A 12817-nucleotide genomic window follows, 5' to 3' on the forward strand; every position below is an offset into this window, starting at 1 on the left:
AGTTCCTACAGTTAGAAATTTAATATATACTTGATGACAAAATACAGGAGGTAAAACGTATGTAATTTTAATACATATAATCATTAATACTATTTAGGAGACTTCCATGAAGTACACCTATGCCCCCTTCTTCCCCTTTGAATAGACCGAGACCATTCCTGAAAGCCTAAATCCTGAAACAAAGGTGACTTCATGCTGTTTCCCAGTGTTGCAGAACATGAAGTGCTTTGCACCTCTGTCGCCTGAACAGCCCCTTGCAGCACTCCCGCTACAAGAGCGGAAAGAAAATATATAATTTAAGAGCACCCTAAACGTGATGCTTTTTGCTAGAGCACACCCTCATACAGATAAGAAGAAAAGGCATGTGGCAGGGCACAATTACACCCACACAGCAGAACCCAGGCTTTGTTTTTTATAAGCCCATGAAGCAGCAATCTTAACTTTTCCAAATTTTCCGTTTTTTTTCCTTTTTTTTTTTTGGTGCAAGCTGAAGACAGAACACTGTAACTCTTTGGCCTTGGACCAAGACAACATGTGACCACTGAGTGATAGGATTTATTTAAAATACTCACAATGTCTGAGTATTTTTGAGAAGTACCTAAAGGAAAAATGCCTTCTATGTTAGCAAACAGATGTTTCGCTGCAGTCTGAGCACACAGGGCAATGAAGCATTTTGGCAGCTTTTTAGAAACCAAAGTTTCCCAGCAACTAACCTGTAATGGCATTTTTGGCTGTGTATGCAAGGGTACACAAATACTTACTGGGCAGGTATCTTTTCCTTGTCTTTAATAGGCATTTCTACCAGTAGATATTCCTACTACCAAATTACAGCCTTGTGTTGCTGAAATGAATACACACTCTTGCAGCTTCACAAGGCTTACCTGGGGAATTATCCCTCAGATGGAGGTTTTCCTGGACAAATTTCAGTCTTTGGGTTTTTTGTTGGGTTTGGCTTTGGTTTTTTTTTTGGTTGGTTGGGGTTTTTTTGTTTGTTTTTTTTTAAACTTTGTGGCCAAGTAATATAACACTTGGAAGATGACAAAAGGAACATTGCAGTAATTGAAAGTACATGGCATTTTTACCATTATTTTCCTTTGTTTGCACCTACAGGTGGGCAATGAATGCCAAGGATTCTGTCTTTAAAAGATCAAGTGAAAAAATAAGCTTGTCTGTACCATAAAATAAATGGATTTCTTCCAGCACCAAGGCTGCCAGAAAACACATCCTGGCTTCTTTCTAGCAAATACCCAAGGTGGATGGATGCCCCTATTTATAGTACACTAATGCAATTTTGAAATGCATACCCAGTGCACTTCAGTTGTATTCAACTTTGACTATACTCTTCACGGAGCTAAACAGCTTGTGGAAAGGGTCATTCCCAAGAATAAAACTACATTAACTCTCTCCGCTTATCACCTGCTTGCAGAGACTCGGAGGTGCCCTCAGAGCCCCCCATGCTCTGGTACCTCTCCTTTGTGTGCTGCAACACCCACAGGCAGATTGCGAAAGGCAAAAGCTTACAGTAAACTCAGAAGCTACAACCCGATTAATTTCTCCCTCCAAAATGGGGATAACAACAGTTTCTCCACCTTGGTTCACCTTCTCTCTTTATACTCGAAATCCCCACTAACGGTGCTGAGCCTGCTGGTGTGCGTATTGCGCCAAACCCAGGAGACACCAGAAACTGCAGACTGAAACCCAGACTGCACCAGTGGCTGTACCAGAGAAGGTGCATTTACACTAAGTAGAATGACATGGCAGAATAATTCCCTCATCAAACACCACAACAAGGGGTTGTAAACATTGCAAGACAATTAACTGCCAGAAGAAGGTAACTATAGACTCTGAAGGCTATCTAGTTAATTTATGGACACGCTGCTTTAAGTCCAACTCTTATTAAGGTGTCAAGCAATTTCAAAGTCACTCCTGTGCAAGAGAAAAATTTAGAAAATTATGTTTTCACAAAAAATAAAGTAGGAGTCACCCCCTCTTTTTTCAGTTTTCCTATTGCAAAATTATCCACACACATTTTCAACCATTCCAAAGCTAAGTTAAATGCTTAAGTTAAATGTTTGATGTCAAACCATATACTAAGCTTAAAGGGCTGCAAAGAGGAAGGATACTTAGTATCTTCTGGCTAGATAGCAAACATGGTCTATACTGCAGGGATTATTTTTTTAAACTAAGGGCCATACACTACTACATCAACTCAGTCATCTGATACAATAATCTCAAAAATCAGCAACAAAAATAAGAACTTGTTTTGTTAAATTTAGTCAATTGTTCTCTGCTTACAGGTAGGAAAAAATCAACATTTATATGGCAGAGATCTGCTATCCATTTGTGAAAGCAATCTCATTTAGGGTCTTTCTGATTTTTTTTCCGAAGGAAAGAACTGAAATAACAGGAGACAAAACTCCATATAAGCACCATTTTTCTTTATTGCTCGTTTTTTGCCTCCTGCCAGGAGAAGTCATGACTAAGAACAGGAAGGCTTTATCTGGTAAATCAGGCGCTGGGTTGATATAAATGCAGTGCCTCCCCAAAGCAGCGCTGCAACGCGGCTGAGGGCACAGCAATACAAAACCTCACCCTGCCAATGACTAAGAACACTCCTCCAGCACTTAAAAACACGCTATTTGTTTCTGTGCGTCTGCTCAGTCAGTCTGCTCCCTAGCACGGGCTTTCTCACCGGTGGTGGATGGGATCAGCTTCCGAGGGTCAGTGTTTTCTTTTGCTTTCTCTGTACTTTGACTTAAAATGAACAAAAAGCTTCTGTAGCTTTAAGGTCAATGGCGTGAAAGAGGTGGCAACTGCTGCATGAGATATGAAGATAGCAACAGGGAAGTATGACATGTTTTATCCACGTTCAGACAATTGCTAGCTCGGTCATGCCCAGTCCTGATAGAGTCCGAAGTGCTACTAAAACAGAAGTTATTCATCATAATGTATACAGGAGAGATGCTGAGCTGTTAAACCTTCTACAAAAGGCTCTTTTTATATTCTTTATACATCTGTCTATGTATTTACTTGCTGGAGCGGGATGAAGAGCTTGTTTTGGTACTGATCTCTGGGCAAACCCAGAGCCCAGAACAGCTTCTTGCTCATACTGCAAAAGCAGCACCTTCTCCAAGAGAGCTTTAAAGATGAGCCACTTCTGTTCACAAAAGGTGAAAATGCAGAGTTTTAATTCCTGTGGAAAACACTTCCTTTGCACACACTGATCACAAATACATGACTAGACAAAACCTGAGGGTTTGTTTTGGGTTTGTTTTTTTTGTTTGGTTGGGTTTTTTTATTGGTTTTTTTTTTGGTTGTGGTTTTTTTGTTTGTTTGGTTTTGTGTTTTTTTTTTTTTTTTTTTTTAAAAAAACCTGTTGCTCCTTTATGGGAATAAAATGGTAAATTATTGACTTACCAGGGGTGTTTTCAGAGTTACACAAATACATCATAAACCTAGATAACAAATGCAATTTTATTACACTTCCCACATGAACATAACACAAAGTGGTTTTTCGATCTATTCTTTTCTCTTACTTCCTGAAACATGTGTTTAGGACTGACCCATGTTTACTTAGACACGAAGCAGGCTATCACCAAATTGTGTTAGAACAGAGTGCATAAAAACAAAGATGTTGAACCGAAAAAAAATATCATTTCAACTGAATGAAAAAAAAAGTGAGGGAAAACAGAGTCCAGTATAATTCTGGAAGGGGCTCATGCACTGCAGCCCTACCTTGCAATGCACTCACCTGCTTTTCTTTAGCTTTCAAGCCCTGAAGCAAGATCTACTTTATAGCACGAGCTGCTGAAATCACAAAGAACGTGAAAGCTACCCTGTCAGGATCTCAGCTGGAATGTGAATTTAAGCAAAGAAAAAAATCCTTCTTCGAAACTCACTGTGATATTTAAAATTTTGCAGCCCTGAGACCAGGTTTTCAGAGAGTGGGTGCCTATGTGTCACTCACTTCCATGGAGTTCAGATTAAGCACTGCATGGAACGAGTGCCTGCGGTCGTACCAGAGCTGTTTGTTCATGTTTGAAAATGTCTTTAAAAAAGGCTGTTGTCTCAAAATATCCAGTATGGTACTAGGACACTGCATGGTGCTGCTCCCCTTATGCATAATCACTGCTGTCCCTAAAATGAGTAAGATCTGACATTGCAGAAGCATGTCAGGACAGTCAAATGAGCTGGAGCAATTACTGTTTGAGCGCTAACCAGCTGACCGACAGAATCAATAAAATAAACGCTGTCAGGCAAAGTGAGCTGTGTGTCTGTGGGAAGCCTAGTGCAGCAAGGCCTTCTGATCATGGCACGTGTTCATCGTCAACATGACAGAAGTTCTATTCCTTATGCTACAGGTTTCCAGAGAGTTTCCGTTCAGTGAGGGTGACCATGCTGTCTTTCAGAAGAATTTCTTGTTCTAAGTTTTAATGTTTTTTTTCTGACAGTTGAGGGAAAAGTAGAGGTAACAGGAAGGTGTTATTCACTGAAAAGGCTTCTAATATATTTTTCCCACTTTGAATTTTACCTGAGAACTTCCCAATTTCAGAACTTCAAATGGCCAGAAGATGATCTGCACGTTTTTGTGCATGGGAACAATGCAGGTTTAGGAAGTTATTTCATATTAATTAAGGACATCTGAACAGTCCTGCCAGGCCCATAAGTATTTTGAAGTGTCCTGAGCAACAACCCAAGACCAAAGTTTTAAATAAGATGATAGTTCTAGGCCTGCCTATTAAGGCAAGAGCCTTCAAAACAAACTAATCTCTACAAAGCTTTGGGCACAGTATTTTTGGAGATGACGATGCATATTTAGGAAAGGTAAGTCACAGCCACAAATTCCCCTGCTGTTCTCTTCCTCTATAGATTGGGCATGTTTTAAAAGTTTCAATTATTTTAGCATCTTTTGGCACTTACTTCAAATGCACACGGCATAGATCAAAATAAGTCAGCACTCTGCTGTCTTGGGCAACGGACTGAGATACCCACATGGATGAGACACAGCAGACACAAGGAAGGAGATAGTTGACTGTCAGAAGGCAGGGATTACCAGAAGTGAGACAAACCCATAAAATGCATACGAAGAAAGAAAACACCAACATGAGAAAACACATGACAAGTTGCTAAAGATTTTGTGTTTCAAATGGCAGTATTGGTGGACAAGAAGCCAAGTAAAGCTACCTTCCTTCCAGTTCAGCTACAGACACTACAGAGTGGTGTATTTGTTTTGGGTGCCTGAGCTGAACTCTTCGATTTGGTGAGAAAAAGGAGTCCTCCCTGTGAGACTGGTTGTTGCTTTCCCGACACCGCAGATTGACTGCCACCATGCAGGACAGGTCAATACTCGCCATAATTAAATACTCTAACTTTCCTGCTTGCATTTTGAACTATGGTAACTTCAAAAGATTTGCGGAAAAGTATGAACACAGGAGAAAATTGTTGAAAAAAAAAAAAAACAAGTGAGGAAGAGCAGAGCAGAGATAAGGGCAGGCACGTCTGCAAGTGATGTGATATCAGGTCCTCACATATCCGCTCCATGCTGTCCATCTCTAAAACAAAGGTGGGTCTTTGTGAAGTGGTGAAGATGAATATGCTACAGCTTGTGGAGCAATCAGATACTATGTGCATCAGTCAGGTTTCCAATCTCATTACAATACCTCGATGCTAAAGATTTCCTTTTCTAGCATTCTTCCAGCTGCTCTGAGACAAATTGGTTTACAAACTATTGTGCTCTGCACTCAGCTTTATTTAGACTGGTTTAGCAATTGGAGCTGCAGTGAATAACAAAAATCCCATCCGGCAATTGCAGCATGGATATACCCAATTTGCCAGAAGATTCTTACCTGCCATGTTTACTCTCACTTTCGCAAAGCACTCAAGAGCTCCATATAAACATCTGGATTAGCCTCTCAGATTAATAAACAGATTTTAAAAGTGGGTTTTTTTCCCCCACAACAAATCACATTACCAGTTATTTTCTTACACAAAAAATTACGTCAATAACCTCGTCCCCAAATGAACATGCCATGATTTTTTAAGAAGGCACAAGTAAAATCAGCATACAAGAGATGCTGCGTTATTAAAACATACACTGAAATCAACAACCCTCAAGGCTCTATCATGGCATTTTGTTCTTCATTGGTATTTACGTTATTATAGTTCTTATGTATTGCCCTGGAAATCAGCTTTGAAGTGGAATGATGAATAAATGAAGATTTATTATTACTATCCTTATTAGAGGGATTTTAAAGTCATTAGAGACCAACAAGACATAATAATCGTATTATATTCAATCTTCTCTAGAACATCTCCTTTGATAGGCCTACTAACTCAATTATTTAAATATATATTACAGCAAAAGGCAGCATGCCTTCTACAGTTTGGGATAAGATGGAAATTTTTATGTTTTGTTTTTAGTTAACCAGAATTTGTTCTTACAGAATTCATGGGCTTTTATGGTGGGTTTTTCAGTCTTAAACACTGGAGTTTCAAATTTACGGTGAATACCTGGCTCAATGTGTCTGTTCAATTGAAGAAAAGGTTAAAAGCTGGGGAGGAAATAAGGCACTGGAGTACAATCTTAACCTGCAGTGACTTTTAAAAGTAAAAAAAAAAAAAAAAAAAAAAAGAGCGATGATCTCTCAAATAGTCAATGGGCTTGGCTTCAACCAACCCCACCAAGGAAAGTAGTACTTCTCTTATAGACTGCCTTGTAGGGCCCTTTCCATTACGTTCTTGGTCCTCATGAACCATCCGATTTCCCTGCCACTCACCTTGATCTTGCTCTGCCTAGTCATTCTGCAGTTCATTTTCAGTCCCTGCAGGCTGCAGAGATACTCTGGCCACTGGCTGCATGAGACATTTCTGTCCCTTCCCAGAAATAAGGAAGGAAACAGTCAGCAGCTCTTGGCACCTGGAACTGGACAGGCAAACGCATGATGGAATTCCTGCAGTGCTCTTTAACCTGTGTTGACTCTGTGGATCCTCCTCTGTCTCTGGGAACTTATTCGGCTAAGATTTATCATCTTAGCTGATATCCTCTGTTCAAACCTAGCGTGACTACACCCTCTCCTTGCAGGGAGCTGATAATGACACCCTCTGATACAGCACTGACTTCCTCCTTCATGACTTAAGGAATAACTCTGCAGAATGTGTTACACAGAATTAATTTGGGACTAACGACATGAAAGTTTAATAGAAAATGGAAGTGGGCAGAATACTCTGAGCTTTCAGACCTAACTCTTAACAAACAATGCAATTGCCACTACAATTTCCAATATGGAAGGACGAGGAGCAGGAATAGTATTCAGGCGCCTATGAAAGAGCTCTAGACATTAGCAAGTCCAGGAGATTATTAAAGACAATAAATATGATGCTAAGGTGTAATTTTTTTTGCCTCTCTTTTTTATATTAAAAAATTGTGTTCAGGAACTATGCAAGGCACTAAGCACGTGGCTTCCTGCTTCTAGGCATCTAAGCATCCTGTTGATCATTTATGGGTCCCAAAAGGACAGCAGTAAAGCCAGATACACTCCAGCTCATCCTTTTCATACACCCAGTTCCTGATCTAGAGACTGTCCCTCAGCAGCAAGGGAAAAATGTGTCTTCTGTGCTCATTTTGGCTACCATTCAACAAGTCACAGACTCCAACTCTTTGGTAAAAAAGGATCAGTCGTGGAACTGGATCTTTAGCAAGAACAAACTGTGTACCTAAACTAAAGTATGTGCCAGAAAATGAGTAACAACAGGTAGTATTTCTGACATCGATAGGATTAACAGCCCCCAAATGGATCCTATAATAGCTAAATGATACCGTTGACAACAGTCCAGCTCTATAAAGTGGAAGCCCTTTAAAGTACCTTTGGTCGTCTTGATCCTCTGCCTGCCGAAGTTACTTTAGGCTTCTTGTCATTAAAGTTATAATCTTTGGCCCACAGCACGCAGTTAAAAAAAAAAGAAAAAAGAAAAAAACCACAAACAACAAAATGCTGAGGCACACATATTGCCAAAATTGCGCCCTCACTAAATACCAGCTAAAATATAAACTCAAATTCCTTTGAGAAACTAATAGAGCTTTTTGTTCATGAAAGCACTTAAAGCCTGTTTTAAGTAGACTGAACTCACAATTCCAAACCCAGCATCTCTCGGGTTAGGGAAGGAACACACACAGGAAAACCACCCCTCATCTACTCCTGAAGTCTGCTGAACAACTACTTTCTCTTCAGATTTCGCCTCTAGGTATTCTAACTTTGGGATCCACTGTGAAAGTAAGCCAGTCCTCAGCAAGGCAGAAAAAGGGAAATATCATTTTGAAGTAAAGGGAGATACTTTTTCTGCTAGATGTGTCACCCCCACTACTACACAAACAACTGCTACGAAAACCACCAGAGAAGAGAAATTTGGCATACTCGGTAGCAGTGCACCTATTTTAAGAATAACAGTACCAAGTTAGCCAAGTTATACTTCACAGCTGACTTAACTTTCAGATAGATATCTAAGCAGATCCAGAAATTTCATTTCTGAACTGTCTTCCAGATATTTCCTAACATTTTAAAAACTGAATTATGATTTAGATCATTATCTAAAAAACACTTAGCATATACTAACAGAGTAGGGGGTGGGGGGGACGGGAACGACATAATCATGAAGCTGACTATGAATTCTATCTCACCTCACCTTTCCTGACGCACACGTGTGTCTGTCAAGATCTGGATCATAGGCCAGTCTTCCCATACAGTGAAGCAGAATTTCTCCTCCCACATTCAGAGCTTCCCAGTACCACTGAATCCCTCACAAGTTATTTCTAGTTTCATTGTACCTTCAAACCATGATTGCTATAGGATTTCAGAACTAATGTTTTACAGGACAACAGTATTGAGGAATTATTTTTCTTACTAAATAGATTTTGAGGAAATGAGTCCATTATTTTGGTACCTAGTGACAAATATGTAACAGAGACACGCATATAAATATGAGGGGGTTGTGTAACTCGTTGATTTTGAACTATTCGAGGATGCACGGAGTTAAAAGACAATGCAGTACTTAGAATGTTAATTTTCCACTAAGGTAATGCACTCTGACCTCTGTTTCAGCTGTTATGGTACTGTTCTTTGGAGGGGCCAACTGCACTATCATCATGACTTATTTTAACATGCATTTTCCTTTTATTTTGTGAAAGGTTAAGGCTTCCAAACGTACTTTCCATGATGTTGGAGAAAGATGAAATCCTGTAACACTTACCACCAAACACATCTCCGTTCTGATAGTTTTTCCCCTTCTGAGTTTCCTCTTCGTTTTGAACAGTAGAAACATGCTTGGCGGAGGCACAGCCCATAGCTTCATTCAGACAGCTCCAGCTGGACCGAACCACAGATCATGTCTAGAGACGCACGCTCATTGTTTGAAAAATAATCCACCTTCCCTCCTGGCTGTCAAGACGCTTTCACCTAAAGATGGCAAAAGAGAGAGAAAAATATTGACAAAAGGTAACCTCTAAATTTAGAGCTTCAAGAAGATAAATAATAGGGTTTGTGAAGAGAAGTACAAGAGCACAGGCTGTCTCCATCACCTTAGCCTGTTAAAACCATATTCAATAAACATCTGATATAGGTAGATCATGATACAGGTAGACCAATCCTGCCCTGGGACAGGAACTCAAAGTCTCCTCCAGCCCTATTCTTAAATCCGTGGCTTGAAGAAAGCAACACTCACACAGATATGTTTCCCACCCACCCAACTGTTCCCACAGAACACAGGGGTTTTTTGGAAAGAAGATAAGAATCCAGCAGTATCTACTTCTCCTGTTCCTTTCTCCAATCTACCCATCAAGTCAGACTTCTTACAAAGCGTTTTAGTCATTAAGAGCTGCTAATTGCAACTGTTCAGACAAAATACGCCCCGTAATCAATTAAAGATCTTATGTTAATAGATGTGAAAGCTGATATCCAGCTGTATTATATTTTTTTCTACGTGATCATTACTCTACTGGATCCATAAAACCGCCACTGCTCAAAAAGGCAACTATCCCCATTTTAAGATGGAATAACACTCCCTGAACAATTCAGATGTCACATAAAACAAAAGGGGGAAGAAAAAGCTAATTTGTAGCTACAATATTTTATATTTTTAAAAAAACAGTTAAAACCACGAACTGTTTAATGACCACATCGTTCCACACTCAAACAAAACCAACTTCAAAGTTGGATGAGATGACCTGGCTTGCCTTTCCACCAGCCAAACCTTTGGGAAGTAGAGAAAGACCTAGAGGAAAATGAGAACCACCCCTTTTTGCTGAGTTGTTTAGTTCAGCTGTAGCAGAAGACCATACGCACAATTTCTTAACTCATTACTTCTGCGTATTTACTTAAAAGGATGTGGCTCATCTTACTCCATGCTGACTACAAGAACTTTATCTGTAACAGTAGATGGGCGCGCTTACCTAGGATATAGCAGCATTCATCCCATCAGAAATGTATAACCCCAAAGAAAGTCTTTGGGGTTTTATTTCCCTGTGTGCTCAGGACGAACAGCATGCCTGCCCCTGCCCAGGCAGCACTGTGACGCATCAGGACACCATTATGTGGCTCTGCAGCTGCCCTCGGAGGGATTTCCCTGCTCATCCCCAAAGTCACAGAAACGAGGATGCGGCCAGCCGGGCCAAGAGTGTTTCTACTTCTGGCAATGCAGCCACAGGTCCCCTGACAGGCAGCTTTTACCATGCAAGGGGAAGGACTCTGGATGCAACACCACCTCTCACATCTACTCACAGACCAACTTCCACCTTCCATCTTGCTCTGCACAGAGAAATGCTCTTCTCCACTAAATGAGCACATTCTGCTCAAAGCATACAACGTATATATGCTCAATGCCTGTTCTAAGCAGCCAACCCTCTCTCTCACACCTGTACGCACATTTTTCTTTATATTCAGTATATTCCCAACATAATTTCTCCTTTTTTCCTTCCTCCTGTATACACACACTTGAGCATAAATTTCAAATCACCCCATCCTTCTCTTCTTCCTTAGCCACAGCCAGCTACCCATCCGAAAATGCAGGAATTGAAACCAGGCATTCACACTGTTAGTGGCAGGGAGCGAGAAGATCCCCCTTGAAATATTTTTTTAACCCTATGTGGTTACATAAATTCATTTGCTTTTTTTAAGAAAACCTAGGTTTTGTAGCAAAAGTCAGTATTAAGCGAGGGAAGCTTTCTGCGTCCTCAAGCAATCATCAAGGCTATTCTTCAAACCGTTTCAATCCGTCTGCTTGTCAGATGTATAAACAAAGCTATAGCCCTGCTGAGAAACAAATCGCTCTCCAGATTCCTCCGTGCACATCCAAGCAGTCAGTGTCCAAAGCAGGCCATCCTAATTACACTGCCACGCACCGTAAATACCCATACACTCATTTTTTGTAAACTATATTAGTTGTTCTTAAGTTTTCACAATGCAGTGAAGGTCAAAGCTGACAATTCATCTTCATGTGAGTCCAAAGAGCGTGACATCTGGCACTTGGGTAACAGGTCTTCATCTCACTGTTGGGGTGGGAAATGAGGACCCATAAGGATTTCAAGCACCTGGTAGGCTGTGCTTGCTCAGGAGGTAGGCCAAGACACACAGAGGTGTGGGAGATCGAGGAGAAACAGCAGCTCCCCTTTCCAGTCTGCTAACTGGACTGGAAATTAAATGTGGACTAATTTTCTTAAAGGATGCAAACTTCCTTTAATACAATAGCTTTTAATAGACCAGCTTAAACAAACGAAGGAGTAAAAATGATCAAGATTTTCACCACAGAGTCCCTGTTTCAGATTTCAGATAAAAGCAGGAGCCCGGAGGTAAGTAGAGTCTGAAAACAGTAACTTTGATTTCTGATTTAAAATATAACTAGTTCTGTTATGCCAGGGAAAAGGATGTGGCCAGCTGTAGGGCACAGAGCACAGGAGACAGGATGGAAGCCCAGAGAAGAGGAGGAGGTGTGTAGGTAGGACAGCACACAGGCTGCACGCACACTGCAAACCCAGCATCTCTGTCACAGAACAGCCAAACTGCACTCACAGAAACACCTGGCAAATGAATTATGCCTTTGCCATATTCAACTATTTTTCCTCTTTCTTTTTCTGTCTCTCAGCAGGGACCATTTACAAAAGGGAAACAGATGCTTAGCGATAAAAAACAAACGTATTTTGTAACGTAGCAGTGGGTTGGGTTTTTGGGAGATGATTTTTTGTGAAGCCTTATACGTAACCAACATGCAGCAAAACAAATCGCAAAATACTTAATTGTAGATTAGCACCCAAGATGGTGATAGCCCTGTCACCCAGGACCAGTGTGCTGCAGAAGCAGTCAGGAGCAACGAGATGCACAACACGAATGCAGAAGGATAAAGCTTTGGGGAAGGAAGGGAAAAAATATCCACAGTCAAATCTCTCCCCACAGTACCTTGTTAGCACACACCAACCTTACTAAAAATATGGTCACGTTCGAAGACACACCGTGATTAAAGGCAACAAATGGGAATACAAGAACTGGAAGTTTTACCTTTTACATTAAAGAACAGTAATCACAGCAGTATCTGAAAAAATCTACACAACTAATACTTGGAATATGGAGGCAATTTCTCCTGGTGCCAATAAATCAGGCTGAGAAAGCTCCTCCAAAATGACCTCCAAGGTTAAGTCCAACACACATTTCCAGGCACATTTCTTGGACTACTGTAAACATAATGCAGTGAGACTGACAACACTGTGACATGGATAACTAACACAACCCAGAATTAGCAGAGAATTAAAAAAAAAAAAACACCATAAAAAACATGA

General features: G+C 40.5%; 1 protein-coding gene across 1 annotated transcript in view; it reads right to left on the minus strand.

Moving 5' to 3' along the window:
• Positions 1 to 12817, minus strand: part of C8H1orf21 (chromosome 8 C1orf21 homolog) — a 118186-nt gene that overhangs the window by 59972 nt on the left and 45397 nt on the right. Inside the window, exon 2 of the mRNA XM_054211608.1 lies at positions 9244 to 9449. Within this exon, the coding sequence (XP_054067583.1) occupies positions 9244 to 9337 (94 nt within the window). The 5' untranslated portion in view covers positions 9338 to 9449. The remainder of the gene's footprint in view (positions 1 to 9243; positions 9450 to 12817) is intronic.

Source organism: Rissa tridactyla, chromosome 8, assembly GCF_028500815.1.
Source record: "Rissa tridactyla isolate bRisTri1 chromosome 8, bRisTri1.patW.cur.20221130, whole genome shotgun sequence".
Lineage (NCBI taxonomy): Eukaryota > Metazoa > Chordata > Aves > Charadriiformes > Laridae > Rissa > Rissa tridactyla.